At 44.3% G+C, this 23,268-nt stretch overlaps 1 protein-coding gene and 2 long non-coding RNA genes across 3 annotated transcripts in view; 2 read left to right on the top strand and 1 right to left on the bottom strand.

Moving 5' to 3' along the window:
- The window catches only part of LOC149090799 (uncharacterized), a 168,342-nt gene that overhangs the window by 64,858 nt on the left and 80,216 nt on the right, over positions 1-23,268 (top strand). The gene's annotated exons all lie outside the window — the stretch shown is intronic.
- Positions 54-614, top strand: LOC149090801 (uncharacterized). Its single transcript, XR_016197371.1, has 2 exons — positions 54-184; positions 436-614. It is a non-coding gene; the product is annotated as an uncharacterized LOC149090801 (long non-coding RNA).
- Pi4KIIIalpha (phosphatidylinositol 4-kinase III alpha) lies at positions 12,849-22,761 on the bottom strand. The gene is made up of 10 exons (XM_018107293.3): positions 22,373-22,761; positions 21,854-22,064; positions 20,754-21,788; positions 18,793-19,288; positions 17,763-18,728; positions 15,366-17,134; positions 14,071-14,987; positions 13,776-13,964; positions 13,441-13,687; positions 12,849-13,377 (listed from the first exon to the last, which is right to left on the bottom strand). Exons 1-10 carry the CDS (start codon positions 22,460-22,462, stop codon positions 12,992-12,994), a joined length of 6,306 nt encoding a protein of 2,101 aa, XP_017962782.1. The 5' UTR covers positions 22,463-22,761; the 3' UTR covers positions 12,849-12,991.

Genomic DNA, 23,268 nt, shown 5'->3' with positions numbered 1-23,268 from the left:
GCAGCGCCAGCAGCGAATGTTGCGGCGAAAAACCAAACAACAGTCAGCCGATGGCGAGTTCGCTCTGTGAGAGCATAACAACGACCGAACGACCGAACAACCGACCGACCAACGGGCGGGTGAACGGCGGGAGACAAAGAGAACGCTGCTAAGCGGCAGGTCGTGTGAGGTGAAACTGTCGAGGGTGAGTGTATATGGGTATCTGTGTGTCTGTATCTGTGTGCGAATTCGCTGTGCTGGCATGCGCGTCACACTCGCCATGCGGCGGCGGTGGCAACAGCGACGTCAGCGGTAGCGGCATCGAGCGAGCGAGCGAGCTTCGTACATATGTACCTGTGTAAGAGCGTGTGTATGTGTGTCTCTGTGGCTGTGTGCGCGTAAGCAAGCCGCTGATAGAAAAAGCAAAAATGAGCAAGAAAAATAAAATACTTTTAGGTGCGCAACAGACAAAACAGCGGCACCCGACCATCGCAACCGCTGCGTGCCATCACCTCAGCGTACAGTGGGGTCGCGGTAGCTTACGTGACCGGCACGCCACGGCCACTGCATTGCGCCACTGTGCCGCTCCGCAAAGCACGTTTGCAATAGGTAGCCCGTAAGAGAGAGCGAGAGAGGCAAAATTTGAGAGCGAATGTGGTGAGTAAGCGAGGGCTCTCGCGTGTGTATGTCATGTGTGCTACGCATGCATCTGTATGTGTGAGTGTGAAATCGATTGAACTCGCTGGCGCTGCAGTAAATGAATATTCTGACAGCTGCTGCTGTGGGCGCGCTGCTAGTGGATCAGCACGGCGACGACGAGTATAAGACGTAGGGTGTCTGGGATTGTATGGAATCGAGGAAACGCTATTCGTTGAGTCAATTTTTGCGGCTCCCGATGCTGCCCCAATGAGGCAAGCGGCGCGAACTGCTGAGTAGAGTCTATTTACTATGGCATTGTTTATGCGGCGGGAGGGGTGCCACACAAATTCTTCTCACCTAACGCGAAAAGAGAAACGTGTGCTGAAGGAAAGCCAAATTAATACATATAGACAATTATATTTATGTATGTGTATATGTGTTCATTGCAGATTATAGCATTGGGTGATATTCAGTGTTTTGATTAACTAATCTGTGAATTGGATTGAGAAGCCCTCGTTGAGGCTTTAGAAAAAAAGAGCATTGATAGCTGAATACAGTCGATTACACAGATTAGAGCTCGCGACTTATTTCGAAATCGAACTGCAAAACTTTGTACCGATACATGCGCTGCATATACAGATGTACATACATACAAATATGTATATGTATGTATGTACATACATACACACGTGCATAGCTGAAAATGTGTGAAGAGAAATGCAACAACGCAAATGTTGACACCAAATGCAACAACAACTCTCTCACACTTGTAGCCTCTTCCTATACCCGTCCTCTCCGCCCCGCCCCTCTTGCTATCACTCCCTTTCTATTAAGTATACCAGATGTCTTACAATTGAATCGGATCAAATCGTGCTCTGTGATCTTCGAGCCATATGAATAACTGAACCCGCCTCTGTCATGCCGATTATATAGCACGTCAAAGGGGCTAACATGCTAAATGCACTCAAATAGGTGATAATACACCTTTCAATTTTTGATAACGCTGCGCTTTACTATGAAAAAAAAAGGAAAATGAAGCTTTATCATCATCATAAAGTTATAAGTCTTGTTGAATTCATTTTGATTATATTGTAAAATTCTAAAGAGATATAAAAGACGCCTACCTCACAAATGTTCCATAGGCTTTTTAGATAATTTTTCCCTTGGGAAAATTTAAAGCACAAACAAAAATGCGAAGAATTCTCAATGATCAATTTTTTGTGTTTGTTTACTTTTTTGTGAGTTTTTGGCAACTTGCAGTTTTATGGTAGTCTCAATAAATTAAAGAAAAATAAATCGTGCAGTGCTGTCTAAATAAGCTAAATTCCCACCAATTCCTTAACGTATTTACGTCTCCTCTTTCTCATTTGTATATGTCTGTGTATATGTATATGTATATGATATATGATATAAGATAAATACACAATTTTAGAGCAGGCGGCCGAAATCAACAAAAATTGATGACTCTATCATAAGTACATGTAGATATATCATCAGAATAGCTTGCTGGAAATTTAATGTTATCATATTTCTTCTTCATATTTTTTATGCTGTTGTATATGGTTCTGGCATGAGAGCAAAGTCTTATCAATATAGGATTTCAGTAAAGACTCCAAAGCTCAAATTTGATCATAAGTATTACGCATTGCATTGCGTGATGCTTTTATTTGTTTTATATATGTGTGTTTATATATACTTCTATAAACTTGAATATAAATCTTGCAAAACATCTAGAGTATCCAAACTAAAAAATACTTCCAAACTTCGTAAGTTAGTTTTATGTTATTGAAATATATATTACATTGTATGTTTCTAAAAACTACCCCAAATAACACTAGAGCAAATAATTATTTCTGTAATGAACATATGGAAATTTTTTCCAGTTCATTCATAAGCTCCAAGGTGTTTTGTAAGAATTTCATTATTACAGCAAACATTCAAATAACTAGGAAAGGCTAATTTGAAATATGCGAATTATGTGTGAGAATATGAGAATCAAACTATAATTTAAATAACAAGTAAGAAAGCTCTAGTCGAGACTGCTCGACTACGACACACACACACACACACACACACACACACACACACACACACACACACACACACACACACACACACACACACACACACACACACACACACACACACACACACACACGCATATACAGGCGATTGCGCTTGGGTTCCGCTGCATTGTTGGCAATATAATGAAAACTTATTTGTTGAATAATTTAATTTCTAGACGTACGATCGTAATGAAACTTTCAGAATGTAATCATGATGTTTAAATGTATGTGTATACCGAAGCACAAGTCTCTAGTATTTGATATACGACTTTTACAAAGATGAGGGTGAGGGGGTGGATTTAGGGGTGGGGGGTAAATTTTAACAAAAACCGAAATTGTATAAAATTCATCTTAATATACATTTTAAATTTGGAGCTCTAGCTTGAAAGATGTAGGAGATATAATTTTTTAACTGATCTTCGATAAGGTTTTTTATCGATAAAAAAGTATCGGAATGAGTTATCGTTTTTTAGTGATAAACTCGATATGCGCGTGATATATACGGACATTTTAAAACAAGAAAGAAAGCTCTAGTCGAGACAGCTCGACTACGAAATCCCCTGAACCCTACAAGCAACTGATATTTCAATAATAATTAGCAAACACACACGCACACACACACACACACGCATACAAACAAACAAACGCATATACACACACTCACATATACAGGCGATTGCGCTTGGGTTGCGCTGCAGTGTTGGCAATATAATGACAACTTATTTGTTGAATAATTTAATTTCTAGACGTACGATCGTAATGAAACTTTCAGAACGTAATCATAATGTTAAATGCGTATGTGTATACCGAATCACAAGTCTCTAGTATTTGATATACGACTTTTACATAGATGAGGGTGAGGGGGTGGATTTAGGGGTGGGGGGTAAATTTTAACAAAAACCGAAATTGTATAAAATACATCTTTATATACATTTTAAATTTGGAGACTTTAGCTTGAAAGATGTAGGAGATATAATTCTTTAAGTGATCGTCGATAAGGTTTTTTATCGATAAAAAAGTATCGGAATGAGTTATCGTTTTTTAGTGATAAACTCGATATGCGCGTGATATATACGGACATTTTAAAAAAAAGTTGAAGTCTCTAGCTCTTATATCTTCTGAAATCGACGCGTTCATACATACGGACGGACGGACGGACAGACAGACAGACGGACAGGGCCAAATCGACTCAGCTTGTCGCCCCGATCAAGAATATATATACTTTGTGGGGTCTGCCACGCCTCCTTCTGCCTGTTACATACTTTTAACAAAACCATTATACCCTGATTTCCCATTTTCAATGGGTTCAGGGTATAAAAATAATATCATTTACCGTATCGGTACAATAGAAGGGCAAAATGTTAAGGACAAAGCACGCCCGTTATTAGAAAATAAATAGCTTGAAAAACAGTAAATTCCCTTCAATCAGATATACTTTGTATATATTTATATATTGGATCAAGCAACGCCAGGTAATTTATGTCTCTCAGATTTGACAGTTTGAATGTTTATTTATCCATCAATCTATCTCAGACGCTGAAAGCGTAATTGGATTTTTGTCTAGGTCTGGACGCATTATGCATACACGCAGCAAAGGTTATTGGGTTAGTCATATATATATATGTATATATATATATGTATTTATTATGGATTGTTTTGTACTTACTGCAGGTTTTGACGCCGCCGAGCACCAGACTTGGTGACTGTTTGTTGCCCTCGGCAAAGGACGAGGTTCGTGGACGACCGCTCATGGTGAGGTTGCTATCCCTCTCTCTCTCTCTCTCTCTCTTTCGCTCGTTCACTGCCTCACAATCTCTCTCTCTCTCTCTCTCAGACAGTTGCTGCTTATGTCTCCACCACGCTAACTAGGATTTGGTTTGTATTATTTTGTAGCAGTTTTATTCCTCTTCACTTTCCACAATACAATATGAAATTGCTTTATTTGCTGTCAAGTTTTTTGTTAAATAAGTTTTCCTTTGGGCAACACGAAAGACAAAGTGCGCCAGTTGGAAGCGCGTATCGTAGATTGTTACAAAAAAAAAAAAAAATAATACAACACACACGATTCGATTTTACAGCTGCTTATTTGTTATGTATATATATATATATGTATATGTATATATATATATATACACATATATGTATACACATATATGTATATAGTTTTGTTGTTTTAACTGATGTGTTTTTGTTTATTGTTTTGATATCTGCTTAGCGATTTCCTCTCTTGGTTTTGTAGTTGCTCATTTACAAATGTTAGTTCAATTTGTTTATCTGCTGCTTTCGCTCACTGGATGGGGTTGTGTTGGCCAAATTTTCGGCTGGCTAGCGCACGCTTCTTTTGTTGGTAACACACACAGACACAACACACTCGTCAATATGATTAAATTGTAACTGTTAAACGGCTGTAAACAATCAATAAAGAATTGAAAATTTTATTAACAATGCCAAGTAAATACACACATATTACATATGATATGTACATATACATAGATATATGTATTTTTTCTAGCATATATACAGCATCCATATGTGAAACGAGAAGAACGAAGGAAAAGAAAATCATCAAATAACCACAAAAAAAGTTTAAATTCAAATATATTTATATTATACGACAATCGCAGCCGCGTCACGTGTTTTTTGTCAGCTTTATAATCTCTCTCTCTCTCTCTCTTTCTCTCTGTCAGCATGTCCCATTGACTCTGGCGCTGTTACTATTTGCAGTCCACTGTTACTGTTACTGTTAGCGTAATTCGTAGTTGCTGTTGTTTGCTGTCAGGTTCTCTTTTCTACACTGTCAAACACACACTCGCGCACATACACGCACACGCACACACACGCGGATACTTATGCAAAAGCGCCGCTTGCCTTCTTCGTTTTCTACTTTGCTCATGTTTCAATGCCACGCGTCATACGTTGTTTACTGTTGTTGCCATTGTGACGACTGCTTTGCAGAATTGCACAACACTTCACACACAGACACTGACACTGACGCACATGCACACATTTCTATACACATACACCGCAGGCTCCGCTACAGTTAGACCATTTTTTGTTGCTGTTTTCTGCTGATTGCTTCTTATTATTGGCAGCGCTTCAACTTTACTGCATTCAAAAGAAAGAGACGGCAAAAGGAATACAACCTAAGCAGGGGCATAAGTAAAGCGAGGCAAAAACAATGCTGGTGCTCTGCTGCGGCTAGTTTTCTTGTTTTTTATTTTGTTGGCTGTCACGAAAATAAATTGCTAGCAATAAAACACCAACACACAACTGACAGACTGGCACACACACACACATATACGTAAAATGCACTCTTTCTATCTCGCACAAAAGTGACCAATATTCGCGTACTGTTTTTGTTTTTTGGTCAGTTCGCTTGCACTAAGCGGATCGGGCGTGGCTGTGCTAAATAGCCTTCCTGATTGACCCCGTTTCAAAGGGCCGCCGCTGACAGCTGACGCCGGCAAGTCTTTTGCAGCAGCAGCAACGGCGTCAGCAGAGCCCACTGCGCCACTGCGTATGCTATAAAATGAGAAAACTGCACGAACAGATTCAATTTACCTCTAAAGCTTGCTCAGCCCTTGTGTGTGCGTATGTGTGACAGACAGACAGAGAGACAAATTGAGGCGAGCAATTGAGTGCCTTTGCTAATTGCCAGCCAGAGTAGTGCATTAAATGCATATATATATATATATATATGTATGTATGAAGGAGAGTGAGAGGGACAGCCAGAGGAACGACCGACCGAGCGAGCGGGAAACAAGCTTTGCTGGCAATGACACCATTTTAATTTAACTAGAGCACCAACAATGCACTAAAGTGAAACCGCAAGAGTAAAAAGGGGAGGTAAGTCACCAAAAAATTCATGACTTGCAGACACAGACACACACACACACACACACACCCACACAGGTCTCATTCAATATATTTTATCAGAAATACATAAAACAAACTACGGTATTGCAAGCCATTGGTATTGGTGGAGAGCTGAATCGAGTTTTGTATGTGTAAGTTAGTGCTTCGATGTGTCATTGCGTGTGTGTGAGCGTCGTCAACCGTAAGAATGATGGCGTTGCTCGCTGTGGCCCCGTAGCCAGAGACAACGTCGTATTCGCTGTATTGCGGCTGCCGTTTGACCCATAAAACAAAGCCAATGTGTGTGTGTGTGCGGAGGCGTGGATATATATGTATTGGTAAGTCAACAATAGTGTCATCGCAACGCTGCCGTCGTCATGAGCTCATTTTCATCAGGACATGAAATGGCTGCCAGACAATTGGAACATTTCATTCGGTTTATTTTCTCTAAGCGCTTTTCTTTAGTGTGCTTTATTCGCAGTATTATGCTAATATTCCAATTCGAGTTCATGTCAAAACACAGATCGATTGATTGCTGACCGGCTTGGCTGCTCTGGCGCCAAAATAAAATCGATGCGCAAATGAGATGGCCGACGAGCAGATAAACCGAGAAATAATGCCAAGAGCTGGGTGAGAAGGGGCGACGCGACGACGACGCTAGCTGCATAGGCGTACTCTGAAAAGTATGCTATGCCCCTAGTGAATAAATACAAGCCAATCCACTGCTTCTTCTCTCTATCGTTTTTTATCTGCCAGTTTGCCGAAAACGTAAATCTATCAAGGTTAAAGGCGACATGGACAAAATTTTGGCAATTGCGAGCGAGAGAGAGAGCGAGCGAGCGAGAGAGAGGAGGCAGAAGAGATAGACCGTGTGTATATATATTTGCGTGTATATTTGGCAGTTCGATTTGCTTTAGTTGCTTAATTGAATTTAAGACGCAGCCAATACATAAAAACAAACAATAAACACACACACACACACACACACATATATATATATATATATATATATATATATATATATATATATATATATATATATATATATATATATACAGAAGTCTGCCTTTCCCCTATTCAGTCTACTCTCTTCTCTGTTCCATTTACTGTCTGCTTTTTGTTTTTTGTTTAAGAGAGCGGCTAAATGTGGGTGGTTGGGGTAACGCCTCTGCACGCGTTTCATATTCTCAAACTGTTTCATATATTTGCTGGCGCTCATCCTCCTCTTGCCCCTCCTCTCTTTCTCTTCTCTGTTGCTCTTAGCACGTATTTTTAGTCGTCTTATTTATTGACACACGCGCCGAACGAAAAACATTTTGCATGACATTTTAAAAATGGAAGAACATTTTCGGACCGCCTAAAGGAAGATCTGAGGCAGCCCCTGCCCAGCGCCGAAAAGCAAACTATGAATTATGACTGCATTACATTTCTTAGTAGTGGGTGCTGCCCCTCCATCAGGGATTAAAGGCAACTTTCTACCACACTTACACGCTCGCATGACTTTTAGTAGGTAAGGAATATTTACTCGAACAGTGTTGCAAAGTGGGTCAAACCTCTTAGATTGCATCTCTCTCTCTCTCTCTCTCTCTCTCTCTCTCTATATATATATATATATATATATATATATATATATATATATATATATATATATATATATATATATATATATATATATATATAAATATATATATGAATTTAATTGAAATGCGGTTTACTTGTCAGAAACTACTCTCTATAGTAGAAGATATGCGAATAAATGGGATAATTAAAAAGAAATCTGTTGTATATTTGAGTAACAGTAAATAAATTGTGCCACTTATCATACATAGCTATGGCGCTAACTGAAAAGTATCAAGTGTGTCGAATTTTGAACCCTACGTTTTGTTGTTTTCTATTGTTTGGGAAGGGGGGGAACCAGAAGCTTTGCGGTTTCTATCAGTAGATATCAAATACCAAACACCTTCCGATAAGCGAGGGGACGCACAATTTAAATGGCGACTTAATATTTCGTGCTATTGCCAACAGCTGATCGCTGATTCAGGGAAAGGTAAAAATTTGTCGTTGGGCCTACAGATAATGATAAATCTCTCTCAGAACTGAGCTGTTATAGATTAAATTCATTGTAAATTGGAAATCAAGTCATAATGGTTTTGTTAAATGTGCGTAACCGGTAGAACGGGTTGGGTAGACCCTAATTTTAAATACAGACTCGCGATTCTTTTATCGAATTGCGATTTATGTTATATTTTGGATATTGGCCCCAAAGCAAAGCCCCCCTCCCCTCGTAAAGGCGTATTAAAACATATTATTAATGGTATTTTCGAAGAGCTCAATGCAGATAATCCATCTAAAAGAAAAGTATATGAATGCATGTGTTGTTTCTTGAGTAAGTAGAAAAGTATCCAGAATTATTAAAATACCAGCAGAAGGGTTTAGGAGATCTTTTACTCGAGCAGTCTAGACTAGCACTCTCTTCAGTTATTTTATATTTATCGAATGAACATAAGAATCTAATCACACAACGACAACGTCGAATTAACTGTCCTTAAAGTTCAGTAAATATTAGGGAATCAGGAATAACAAGAAGCTAAAAGCTACGACTTAAGAGTTATCGATTCTTACATATTTCGATTTCCCATTTTTTATGGGATATGCGTTCGCTTACAATGTTCTATGGTGTTTCAGGCTAAGGAGCCTAGCTCCAACCTCGCAAAGTTAAATTAATTGAACGAAAAGCTAAGCAGCTGCTCTTCGACTAATACCGCAAATATTTTGCCCACACACACTGACTCCTGGGCATACGCATATGAAATGCACCAATTATGTAAGCAAGAGCAGTAACAGCAGCAGCAGAAGCAGTGGCTGGCTACCTGGCTCAAACCCAGAGCAACTACAAAAATAAGTGCTAAATATCACAAGCACTTTTCACATCGATAAGGAAAAAAATATATCTATATATATAAATTCCGAGAGTTTCCACTGCGGGCTGTGACTGACGACTTTCGTCCGAATGATTAACACGAAAAACACGCGCAGCACAGGACGCCAGCGTCAAGGCGGCGGCGTCAGCGTTGACTGAGCGCTTGAATTTTATATTCGGTGTTGGCTGCTGCCGTTGCTGCTGCAGCCAGGTAGAGGCAGCCCACATCCGTAGGCTGGGTGACCAACTGGCAGTGCTGCAATGGACGCAACTAGTGCTGCTTTACAACACTGACGATGTGGAGTCCAATCGATTTGAAGGAAACTATGAGAAAGCCAAACAAAAATTCTACTTACACACACACGCACACACATATAGGGTACAAACAGAAGATCCAAAGCAGGCTGTTCGGTTGAATAATCGATAAAAGTTTGCGGCGTGCAAGTGTGTACAAAGTATCGGAATGTCACGCGCAGGCGAAGGACAACGCAGGCGTAAAAGTGTTGCCAACCTACTCATAAAGCAAACACACAAGCACGCACACATATTGAGCTGCGGACGTGCATGGAAACAGCTGTAGTTGGGCGAAAAATTGCAAATGGTAAAAAAAAGCAGAAGAAAATGTTTTCAGAACGCCGTTGTCAAGCAGCGGGCCTCTCATTCTCGCTCTCTCACTCTCCCACTCGCAATTGATTTAGCTCATGCTCTCGTGCACACGTGCACATAAAGCTGACAACTCTAGCTTCCATTGCCCGCGTGCATGCATGAGCATGTGCTTAGCTGTGACAGTGCCTGTGTGTGCATCTCGCTAGCTAACTGCACTTTGCAACACAATGACTGCCGGACAGCAATACATTCGCTCCGAATTAGTTTTATTTAATTGAAATCCCTTTGACCGACCCAGAGTATTCGCCGCATGCTGCACAGTGGGTAACAAGTAACGAGTACGAGTATTTGCTAAGTATTGAATAACCTTGAAATTTGACCAAAAATTCAGATAGGCCAAATACAAATACAAATACACAGAAACTAATTAAAAAACAGAAAGCAGCTAATTAGCGTAATGCTAGCGCTGTTTATCCACAGCACAATGTTTAGTTCTGGTAGTAAACAAGACAAATATCGTATAACAGTTGATTCATGTTATTCCCTCAATTCATAATTCTACTTCGCTTCATGTGCAGTCCGAATGCATATCAATAAAAGAATAAATGTGTAAATGGGAGCGTGTGTGTGGCTCATTTTCATGTGTTTCACAATTCATTCTATCGGCATTACACTTGCCGCCGCTGCGCACAGTGGGTCACATATAGTCGATGTTTTGTCAATTTTAACTTGATAATTCTCTTTTCGTCTACGTAAAAAAAAAACACTCAACAAAAAGAAAAAAATTATGAATGCTCAATAATAAATTTGTTATTGTATGAAAAATGTATGTATATGTATGTATATAATAGTATATTAAATGGCACAAACGCATAACACCGCACGCTCACGAGCACTGCCTCACACTCACGCACGCAGGCTGATTAAAGCACTTGTTAGTTCTCAAAGAGGGAAGCAAGGATGAGACGGCGCAACGGTAAAGGGGTTGCTTGTGTAACGCAATTTTGTCTTTTGCATTAGTAGAATGTATGTGTGCATGTATTTATGTATGCGTGTGTATGGGTGCGTACTACTTTGAATGCTTTATTCGACTCGCTGCTCACTGACCACAAAAACAAAAAAGTCAAATAAATAGGAGAGAAGAGAAAAAATCGCTGCTAGAATTGCTTATTATTTATGTACGATATATGTACATGCATAGTACGTCTGTGCATGTATAAGATGTATAACTTTTCTTTCGTTTTTGCGTTGCTATCATTTCTTTCTTTTCTTTTCACATACATATTTCTTCACTGCTTTCTTTCAGCTACTGCTGTTGCGGCCACTGCCGCCGCCGCCTGACGCACACGATTACACACACGCTCTAACACATTCAAGCAGACACATACACTCCCGTACACACACACACACACACACACACACACACACACACACACACACACACACACATTCTCGCACACACATACACACATATAAAGAGCGCGACCCGCTGTCGCTTTTTTTTTTCGTTTCGTTTCGTCTTTCGTTATACACCTTGCTTCCGTATATACTTTTTGTTCGTGTCGTCGTGAAAAAAAAAAGAATTGCTGTTTGTACAACAGAAATTGTTCAAGATTTTCATATGTGTGTTAGCGGCACTTTAACACCGATTTTCATCTATTTTTTACAGTTTTTCTTAAGGAATGGCACTTTTCGCTCGGTTTTACTTCAATTAATAGTTTCTTTTTCTTCTTTTTTTTTATTCGCTTTATTCGCTCTACCTATGCGCTGCTGCTTCTTCACGCGCAACACTTCTCGCTGCTATTGCCATTGGGTTTTGCTTTATTTTCGTACATTTCATTTGCGTTTGCTTCGTTTTCGTTCTAATTACTTTCGCTGTTCTAACACACACACGTTGCTTGGCTGTTTCATGTTATGTTGCAGTCGTGCATTTGCAACTTTTAGGCCAGAACTTCAGAAATATTGTATATTATGCGTACGCTTTTTATCGACTACCTTTTTTTGCCATTTTAATATGGCGGCCGTGTGTGTATTGTGCACAAAACGTCGCTACTGCTTGGGCTGCTGCTGCTGCTACTACAACCACAGCGAGCCAACACTACTTACACTTTCACTAAACGAAAAATAATATGCGCCGCGCGTACCACGTTCACGTTCGTTCGTGTATGAGAAGCAACTAAACGACGAATGAAGTGCCAAAACGGACGAATGATAATGAAAAGAACATTGCACGATAATTATTCGATATTGTAGGCGTACTTTTAGCCTCTTTGCAACTATTCTTTCTGGCTGTCCGCTCGTGTGCTTCTTCTTTTGCGTCTAACGTTTTCCAACACTGAGCATTAACAACTGTGCCTTAACATAATTCGATAACTACTCTGCCAAATATGTGAATCGCTCTGTTAAGCTGCGTCAACAGAACTAAATCGAAGCGCGAAATTCAAATTACACAACATAATTTTTAAACGCAATTTAAATAGTTTTTTTTCTTTTCTCCGAAACGTGGAGAAAATGTATGTGGATATTACAATTACACAGTGGTTATGATTACAAGTAGTTAAATAAGTGTGTTCTGTATATGGAAATATATTGGCCAACTCGCAAATATGGGGCCAGTGTTTTATCGTTAGTATCGTATATAAGTAGTATATATATATGTTTGTTTGTATACGTATATATGTAGGTAACAAATACATTGTACAACATATTGCCCTATAATTGATTTAGTATGCATCGTAAAATCTTCGAAAAATTTAACAGCTATTAAATACAAAACAGAAACGCAAAAGACATAAAAAATAATAATAGTATACATAAAAAACAATAATAATATTATTATAATAATACAGCATTTGGCTAACATGAAATCCCACATAAGTCCCAAAAATACCAAATCCCAAAATCCAAAATTCGTCCCAATAATCCACTAATAGGGTATCTGATTCTGATAGTACTGGATCATATCGTAGGTACGCGTACGGAAGTTCTGATACGAGTTACGTATGACAGCCAACATGTGGGCGGCCGCCTCCTTGTTGTTTTTGGTGGCCACGAAGCGCTGCTTCAGCAGATTGATCGTCTGGCCACGGAAGCAAGGCAGCCCTGTGTCGAGCATTAGCGAGACTAGCGACACGATCGCATCCTGGTAGGGGCGCACCGCCAGGAAGGCCTGCACGCACAGCTCACAGAACCACTTAAAAGCCGGCGCCTCCATTTTGCCACCCATGATCATGACCATCTCGTCGGTCAGCTTCATGTCGGGCTCGAAGCCAATGTTGCCACCGGGTGAGGACTCAAACATGAAGCCGAAATCTATGGCAAGAATCCCATTAATATTTATGAAATATATCTATGTATATATGTATATATATTTACCTATGTGGATGATGTGACCATCCTTGTCGATCATGATGTTGCCATTATGACGATCCTTGATCTGCAGCAGATAGCCAACTAGCGAATAGGCAGCCATGGACTTCACGAAGTTGGCTCGCGCTGCCTGAAACTCTTTGGAGCTCTCGTCGCCATACTGATGCTGGAAGTACTCGGATAGACCGGAGTCCGTTTGCCTGCCCAGCTGATCGCGCGACTTCGCATTGGGCACGCACTCTATGACGCCGCACTGCAAATAGAAATATAATTATCAGTCGCTGCCTCTATCTCTCTCTCTCTCTCTCTCTCTCTCTCTCTCTATCTCGACTTGGACTTACGCCTGGGGCTGTGGCAACAACGCGATAGGGGAAGAGGAATAGGTCCAGGCCCACCTGCTGAAAGATGTTCTTGAATATGGTGATCACCTGCAGGGCCAGCATGTCCTGGCGCACGTCGTCGCCCACTTTGAAGATGGCCGCCTGCCACGATTCCACGCCGAGCGTCATCTGGGCATCCTCCTGCGAGTTCTGCGCATGCATAAGACAGAGAGTACAAAATCAAGTGAGTGTGAGCGGTAGACAAGGGCAAGCAAGAAAGAATGAAGGAGAGCGAGAGAGTGATACAATGACTCACCGGATTATTGGACACCTCCATGGCGCGAGTCTCTAGCTCGGTAATGCCACAACGATAGACGCGGAAACGTGCCAGATACGGCGCTTTGGCAGCACTCTGCATGGGCGTGCCGCTGCTGTACTCAATGTCCAGCACCATCGCCTCCGGATTCGATGGCAAATAGCAGCCAGATTGCACCTTGATCCGACTGAGAGCCGCCAGGCACGCGTTCTTCCGCTCGCTGCCCTTGGGATACGAGCGAATCTCCCCGGAGACGGCCGTAATTTTGCCAAAGAAATCGAACTCGCGCTCATAGAAGCGCTTCGCGGCGCCCGAGAAGGAGGCAATGATGTTCTGCGAGAGCATATCCAGTGCCTCGTACAGGTTGGGATCGCGATGCTGCTGATCCTCGTCCATGTACATGTTCGTCTGCATGTTCCAAATCAGCTGATGGGCCACAATCTGCGATCGCTTCGATATGTTCTTGATGAACTCAACCACGTAGCCCATCGTGTCGTGGCGCAGCGCCTGCACCAACTGCGGTATGTATGGAAGCACCGATTCGGCTGGATACGAGCTCAGCGTCTTGACCGCATACTGGGCAGTCAGCGGATGCGACGGATACTGTCGCGAGAAGTAGGACAGCGCTTGTATGGGCGTCACCGGCGACCAGGACAGTATGTAGACCAGATCGGGACTCTCCTGGAGCAGGTTCTTGGTGGTGCACAGATACTTGAGGGCCTCGGGTATGTGGCACACGGCGATCGGGTCGGAGCAGACCAGGCGCGACACCTCCTCGTCAATGGTCTCCGCGTTCTTGATGCGCTGCGGCAAAAAGACGGCCAGAGCTGGATTGTAGCACCAGGCCAAGCGCGCATAGTCCCGCCAGACATTTGGCTTATATGGGCGGTTGCGCCACTCCGTGATCTGTTCCTCGCCTGCAAATGCAAACAGATAAATGGTAGAGATGAAAACATATTTCAAATATGGCGGGTAGGAGAACTTGTTGTTGTAGTAACTATAGTCAGTGCAGCATTTGCGAATGCCTTGAGAAGGGAAAGCATTAGAGATTTGTACTTTAATATACGAAACGAAATGGAAGTATCAGAGAAAAGGCAGATAGATATGAATTGACGAATATGGAATGAAAAGAGATGGCGCACAAAATGAAGAGCGAAAGAGAGGGAAAGCATACACAGAAAGACCAATATTTCATAGTATTTAGAGTTCATGAGACAGAGAGAGAAAGAGAGAGAGAGGGAGAGGAGGGGAATTGCATAATGTCCATTCTATGCTTCCTCTTTATTTGTAGTTACCTGGCACTATCAGATCGGTTAGACTGTTCGGATTGTACCAGGTAATCAGAAACTCCAGCTCGACGGCCAGCAGCTCGAGTATCAGGTTGCGCTTCTTCATGTAGTCCTTGTCGTAGGAGTCCTTCTGGTACTGCAGCCGCTTCGAGCGGTTCGAGCGCTTCGACAAGGTGGACGTCGAGTGCGGAATGGTGTTGTACCATCCACCTGTATTGCCCGTGGCACTCATGGAGCGCGCATAGTCGGCGCCGCCACTGATGAGTGATGCGGTCTCTGGGTTGTTGCGCACGGCTAGCATCTGGGTGGAGCTGACCGAGGTGCTAGTGATGTCATAGTCGCCCACCTCCGAGGTAACCAGATGCTTCTTCTCGCTGCGCATCGTCTGCCAGAACTTGAGCAAGATCAGGATGTCCTCCAGCAGCTGCTCCCGGCTCTGGTTGGGGCACGTGGGCGGGCCGCAGAAGTAGTCGAGGGCGTTAGAGTAGATGCGCTCGCGCAAGATGTTGCGCGCCAGTGACTTGGGTATCGTGTTGCCTTGGAGCAGGGAGAGGCCGCACTGCAGCAACTTGAAGCGGCAGCCGACGGTGGCCACTTGGCGATTCTGCCGGCTGCTCTTTAGGATGGGCAGGCAGCGATGCAGCAGCAGGCAGAACATCTCCACCTTGTCGCGGTTGCAGTACTTGGCCGTGTCCACCATCTCGGAGAGCAGCTGCAGCCAGATCAGGTGCGGCGCTATCAAGATGGGCTTGCTCACCAGCTTGCAGCCCTCGTAGGCGGCCAGCGGATGGGTGACCTCCACCTCCCAGGCGAACAGGCCCAAGCGCTTCTCGAACGTCGTCTGCCAGGCGCTCACCATTTCCTGTATGAAGCACAGCTCCAGATCCTGCCGTGCCGTCAACACCCACTGCCAGCACTCGACGGCCGTCTCCATGGCGGACTCCGTGAAGAGCTCCAGCTGGGAGCTGGCCACCGCGTGCAGCAGCTTGCGGTCGACCTCTGCACAGATGATGAGGTAGGCGGTGGCCCGCCACAGCGCGCCGCGATGCCTGGCGTCGCTCTTCTCGGCGCAGGCGCCCCACACGTCGCTGACCAGGCGGTCGGCCAGCCCCGCCTTGTCCTGCTCGCTCAGCACGGACAGCAGGCCGCTGATTTCGCCGGCGTACTTGCTGCGTAGGCAGAGCACGGACACGAAGCGCGGTGTGTCCGAGTTGACGCAGCTGGGCCGCTTGCTGAGCGTGCTCAGCGTATTGCCCGGGTGCAGGGTGCTGCTGTTCACCACCGAGTCGAATGCTAGTGCCAACCCACTGTGGTGGGCTAGCACGGGCGTGGGTATCTGGTTGGGGTACTCCTGCAGATGGGAGCGCGTGGAGCGTGGCGCCCACTTCATGGCCTCGTTCACAATGCCCTGACAACGGTCGGCGAAGTCCTTCAGCCGCAGCTCCCGCGCCGGCAGCGAGTCCATCAGCTGCAGCGTGTACGGCGTCGAAACGACTCGCAGCGTCGGCGTCTCCTCGTTGGGGTCCAGCGACAGCGAGTAGGCCAGCAGCTGCAAGATGTCCAGCATGCACCACAGCACGCGGCGATTCCACAGCAGATGTGGAAAGCGGTCCACCAGCTGCGAGAGATACTGATCCGCCACGAGCTGGATCTGCTTGTGTATGTGATTGAAGTAGACCAGCAGCAGCGTGGCCTGCGACTCCAGCACCTTCTCCCTGATCTCGTCGTGGGCGTACAGCACATTACGGAACTTCTCGAAGACTTGGTCCGCCACGCTGAAAATGCGAAATATTTACATTACTCACGGGACTCGTAGGGTAACATTCAGGACGGAAGATGTGTCCTGTGTATTAATATGAATACAGTCTAGGTTTGATTGAATGAGTCCGTCTTGACGGACAATCCGTCAATCCGTGTGTTGGCATGGATGCAAACACTATGACCTCAATTCGAGTTATTGAAATTTGGAATAAACCCTTATGTATACCCTAGCCTGATATATTTCTAAGGGTTACTTAATACGCCCACTCTTTGAACGTAATACACTTATTTCAGAATGTCTGATTTGACTCATCTTATCATTCGTATCAAGACTATTTATACATATGTACTTTTGAGGCCTGTTTAGCCTGTGCTTGTGTCCGTACTTTCATTCTAAATGGGTTTAGCCTAAATTAAGTCGTTAATACGAGTGGAATTATGATGAGACCTTAACAGTCTGGAGTAGACTAGACTAAACCTTACAAGAAAGACCATAATGTTCGCAAGTCATAAGTGGGTTACACTTAAAAACAATCAGAATAGAATATAAGTTAACTGACGGCTAACTAAAAGTCCAAAAACATCGAAAGCAAGCCAGAGTGTAATCTATTCCTCTTATATTCAAAATTCAAACCGCCTTACCACTTGACGCACTGCCAAATGCCGGTTTTGTCCTTTTGCAAGGCCGTGTCGCAGAGGTAGCTCAGGATGGGCTCCAGACTGGGTTCGTCCGCGTTCTCAACGCGCAGCATCTCCAGCCAATAGACGCTGAGCAGGTACGTGCACTGGGCAAAGCTGAGCTTGTTTATGGAAGCAGCTACATTGTCGGAGGAGTTCTCCAGCAGCATCAGGATCTGGCTGCGCAGCTCGTTGACCGAGTCGCTCTTGATGGCCAGCGTATAGTTGAGCTCGCGCATGTCCGACTTGTGGGCCGTTTGGGAGATCAGCAGCGGTGACTTGGCAGCGATCTGCTGCACGCCCTGATACCAATCAGCTGGCCAGAGGCGAGCGTTTGTAAAGCCCATGACCACGCAGTACGCCCAGAAGTCTCTGAAGAGCTTATGCAGGCGTTGGCGCGGATTCTTAATGGGCGGCAGACGACGCATGAGCACAGCGATGACCGGTATAAGCATGCCCAGATTGCCGGCACGCGAGCTCGCCTTCTGGGCACCCGGCGTATTGTCATACGAGCGCTCGCCGTCGAGCCCAATCTGGACAAAAAGCTCCAGCAGCTTGCCCAGCAGCTCCAGCATCTCGGAGTCGCCCTGTATGTTGGCCGCAATGTTACCCAGCGCGTTGACCACGGCATCGGAGACATGGTGGTACTGCTTGCGGTGCTCCGGATCGGAGGTGTAGGCCTGCGAAGCCGACTGCACCGTGACGCGCGAAAACATCTTCATAATCTCATCGAAGATGTGCGTCTCGCACTGCGATATGATCATGCAGCCCAGCTGATCGACGATCAGCGCGTTCTGCTCCGACGGCACCTTGCAGAAGCGCTGTATGAAGAACTGCAGTATGTTCTGTGTGGTCTTCGAGGTGTCCTTGAGCGCCACAGCCACATGGCCCAGCATCACAATGATGTTTAGGCTGACAAGCGTCGACTCGCTAAACGAACAGGAGAGCAGATTAGCATGGAAAAAAACATTCTTTATGTATATAGTGATACTACCTCTCGTGCTTCTCTGCCGTGAAGAGGCGGTTTGATACGTTTGCCACCAGAGCGGGAACACAGAACTGGTCGAGTGTGTGGGCTGCGCGCAGAGCAATCGACAGATTCTCGATGGCAGCGTCACGCAGTGCCTCGAATGCCGCGTAGCCGCTGCGCCCAGTCCCCGTCTGCTTCTGGTTGTCGCCGAAGATGTCGACAATCGAGCGCGAGTCGGAGTGCTGCACGACGATCTTGAAGGGAGTCAGCTCCTTCTCCTTCTTCTGCAGCGCCATCGTCTGCATGGCGTGCGCGTGCAGCTTGCCCAGTATCGGACTGGGGTCGACGAGGAAGTCGCGCAAGTACGATATCGAAGTGCCAGCAATGTTGGGAAACTTCTGCGCCAGCTTGCCCAAGCCCTCCAAGCAGACCATCAGCAGGGGCATGTGGTCCATGACGATCTTGTGACTGAGCACCAGATTGAGCTTCTGCGACAAGCGCCCGCACAGTTTGTCCGCCTCTGTGAAGTGCGTGCGAAAGGCAGATGGGCAGAAAACGGTATAAATAAGTGGGAATAAACAATTGATTTGCAGAGTATTTAAACGTGATCAACGAGAACAACCTCAACAAGTGGGAGAGTAGAGGAGCAGCATCATGCAATGAACAAATGGTCTTTCCGGAATCGTGTTGCGATCCCTTTGAAATTATATGATACTCGTGTGCATGCCGTGAGAGCCGACGGGCACGAACACAAAAATTACAAATAATACAAAAAAGTAACATGAAAACAAAACAAATTAGTTGGAACTGTTGAGGAAGCGGGCAGGGCGAAGGTGGCGGATGGGGGCGATGGAGGATGGGACAGGAACAGCTCCTGACCTTTTTTCAATAAAAAATGCAAGCCATTTTGCAAGGACGGCACGTTATAGTCGACGTCAACTGTAAAAATATTCCGTATCGGAACTCAAAAGAAAGCAACTAAAGAAATCAAATTTATCCTCGGAGCACCGAAGCCGCATAAACAGCCCTAACCGTGTGATAATATAAAGTAAATTAATATTAAAAAAAAAAAAAAAAAATTATAATTGAAATAAACAACTTTTCAGTATATGAATGAAACATGCGTTGTTTGACCTATGCGAAAAAATATTATAGGATGTTTCGATCCAATATGTCGCATATCTTTTAGTAGTAGAAACTAATGTGTAAAATAAACTACCTACATACATAAAGTAGTACAAACTAATGTGTGGACACTGATCTATGCCATATACTATTGTGTACTGAGCTAGTGTCTATAGAATTACTTTATATATACTCTTAAGACATCCTATATCGTATTCTTAGGCTAACCTATTGATATGGCTTTGAGTGCTTGTAAGCTAAAAAAGAATCTGTACAACAGATAAAAGTTTATCTGGAAGTTCACTTGTAGATTTTATAGCTTAGATCTGTGAAGTAAAAGAGAATTTAGCATCTCTAAAACCAGAATTATAATAGAGATGTATAACCTTAATATGCAGAAAATAAAGATTTCAGTTTCTAAGATCTTAGATTTAAAGGTAAGCAAGATCTTAGACTCTAAAGAATTAGAAAGTTTGCATAGATTCACGTAGATATGCTTAGTGTCGAATATTGAACTAAGATTGCTCATATACGACATATATCGGCTCATATACGACATATATCGGCTCATATACGACATATACTAATATATATAGATTTATATAGAGCCATTTTGCATGCATAGGTCTGCTGTCTCCTGCTGCCGATTTGTCTTTGCTTTCCTAATACGGAGAATTGTTGCTCAGTTTTGAGTCTCGTGAGAATTGAAAAGAGATTGAGGTTAGAACTAAGCGCAAATTGAACTCAGACAAACCGCACACGAATACTCTCTCATCACCTGTCCAAGTATTAGATAATAAATATCGCAGTAGAAATCATAAGTTTGAGTTGAAGCGGCTGTGCTGAGCTAGCTGACGTACCCGTCTCGTCTCGTATGGCCCAAACGAGGAGGTCCACGCAGGCCGCGTTGGCCATCACGTTGATCTTGTACTTGTTGACGACGGCGATGCCGTTCTCTTCGCGACGCTCGCGTTCCTGGTCCTGCTGCTTGTTTTGCAGCTCTGTTTGGCCGTTGAGGAAGAGCCGCTTGACGAACTCCTGCACGTCCTTGGTGAAGGGCGTGGGCAGGTCGATCTGATGCTGCAGCAGCTCGCGCAGCAGTGTGACCAGCACCAGATTCAGCATCTCAGAGAAGCTCTTGTAGCAGTTGCCATTCTTCAAGTGCATCGAGAATATATCGCTGCCCAGCTCATCCAGATACTCGAGCGTATCTTTGGTTAGCAGCTTCTTGGACACGGCAAAGATGGTCTGCAGATGTTGTATGGGAAACGGCGGCACGCGATACAGCGGCTTTGGGCCGCTCTTGCCAGGCGATTCGCACAGGTTGACACGCATGTGTGGGAACTGATTGAAGCTGGAGCCGTAGCGCGTAAAGAAGTGCGTGCGCGGATCGTAGGGCACCGAGAAGTAGCTCTGCAGCGACGGCTTCTGCTTGCTCACCGCTGAACGCATGCGACTCTCATCGCCCGGGGCGCTATTGTGGGCCAGGCTGCCCGACATCGACCGAGGTATGATGGGTCGAAACTGGGTACTCGCCAGGCGTTCGCTGCTGCTGAAGGAGCCACTGCTGCCAGTGCCGCTGGCGCTGGCGCGCTGCGTGGGCAGCTGCTCGGGCGGAAATATGCGACACAGCAACGGCGGATTGTTGCTGGCATAGCGGCCCATCGAGCGAGCCAGGCCAAAGAGCAGCGGCACCGTCGCATTGCACAGCACCAGGGGCGACGGTGTGGAGTTGCTAGAATCCTTGCTGGGCTTCACAATGTTGGCGAGCGTACCCAGTGTTTCGACCTGGTTCAGTATGATTTCCTCTCGCAGTTCTGGGCATTTCGCTGCTATGTCCGAGAGCAGGGTGTTCAAGCAGAAGCTGAACTTCTCTGCTGCGGGTATCCGCACACCTGTGCAAGGTATTATGTTTATCAGTGGATTAAATATCATTTGGGGAATATTAAGTAGCACTTACGTTCCACTTTGCTGTTGCGCTCATCGTGAATTCTTGCCTTGGGCAGGCTCTTGGCCAGACGCAGCAGATACGGCACTATCTGTGACTCATGCTGGCAGCCGCCTTCCAGGAAGTAAATGCCCAATGCGATGACTGCATCTTGTGCTCTGGAGTCCAGGCAAAAGACGCCAGATGCATTCTCTTGTGGGCAGTAGCGGAACAGGGTCTGCACCTATGGCGGCAAACGAGATATTAGAGATTGACAGCTGTAGTTAGTCAATAATAACACACTTAAAGGCATAAAACATCACCCCCCCCCCCCCCCCCCCCCCCCCCTCCCCACACTCGTTCCATAGAACTGTTCTCTGGGCTATGTGGCACGTCATCACTATACGCATGTCTGTTGCGCCCAAGGTCAACTTTAGTTGCGCGAAAATTCGATTTCCAATTTGCGGCCAGTACGCCCCCACCCCCACCTGCCCTTCGCATTCCATCAAACAGCCATTGTCAACAGCTAGCAACACCCCCGACTGCACCGACCTTGTCCCATGGGGTGGGCTGTATGCCAGCCAGTACGCGCGCTAGGCAGAGCACAGTCCTCTGATAAGTATACTTGTCCGAGGCGGTCATCTTTACGCCTCTGTCAAATATTAGATGGCCTCCAACTTGGCGACTGCAGAACGTCGACGTGACGGTCTATGTTGGCGGCGACCGCGACTTTGAGTCGCCCGGTGGCGTAAATGCACGTAATCGATTATGGATACAACGGATGCACTGTTTGTACACTTTGGTTCGTTTATGATGGATTTAATTTGTTTAAATATTGCTCTTTATACGTTCGTCATCGTCAATCGTTCGAAACTTTTATTGTTTTGCTATCGAAAGTATCGAGTACTGTGCGCATCTATCGAAAGTATCATATGCTGTAGTTGTTTGCGAGCAAGTAATTGTTGCAATACCGAAATAGCCTGACTTAACAGATAATAGTATGTAAACTAACAGCAGTTTCTGCTCCACACTCACGGAAGCTCCTCCACATGAACGACGAAAAACTACAAAATTTAAATATGAGGATATTTATATACAAGGAATTTAAATCAATGAATGACCTTTTATTTTTAAAATATTAATCTAAAATCTGTAAGTACTAAAGCATTTTTGTTTGACTACCTTTGCCGATTATATGAACTCGCTTCAAAATGGTCTTAATAACAGCAACGTAAAATTATTTAATATTTTTATCAGACCCTTTTTTAATTTAACTTTTTTAATTTTGCCCATTCAGAAACTAATTAAAAAAATAAATTTTAATTAACATATACATACATATTTTTGGATATTTATAAACTGGATTTTGAATTATTTTTCTTTACTGTACTTGTAAAACGGCTTTTGATTTCGTGTGATTGACGAGTAGAAATACTTCATTGTCCGTT

The sequence above is a fragment of the Drosophila navojoa genome, chromosome X (genome assembly GCF_054131105.1).
Source record: "Drosophila navojoa isolate 15081-1374.11 chromosome X, UAZ_NAV_1.0, whole genome shotgun sequence".
In the NCBI taxonomy this organism is placed as follows: domain Eukaryota; kingdom Metazoa; phylum Arthropoda; class Insecta; order Diptera; family Drosophilidae; genus Drosophila; species Drosophila navojoa.
Note: the sequence above shows the minus strand (reverse complement) of the source record. Positions and strands in the feature narration are given on the sequence as shown.

What these genes read in the sequence shown, in the direction of transcription:
- Pi4KIIIalpha (XM_018107293.3), bottom strand. Translation starts at nt 22,462, where the DNA reads ATGACCGCCTCGGACAAGTATACTTATCAGAGGACTGTGCTCTGCCTA. An exon ending in GGCCATACGAGACGAGACGG is followed by an intron (nt 19,289 to 20,753) that starts GTACGTCAGCTA and finishes CGCACTTCACAG; the next exon opens with AGGCGGACAAACTGTGCGGG. An exon ending in ATTTGGCAGTGCGTCAAGTG is followed by an intron (nt 17,135 to 17,762) that starts GTAAGGCGGTTT and finishes TCGCATTTTCAG; the next exon opens with CGTGGCGGACCAAGTCTTCG.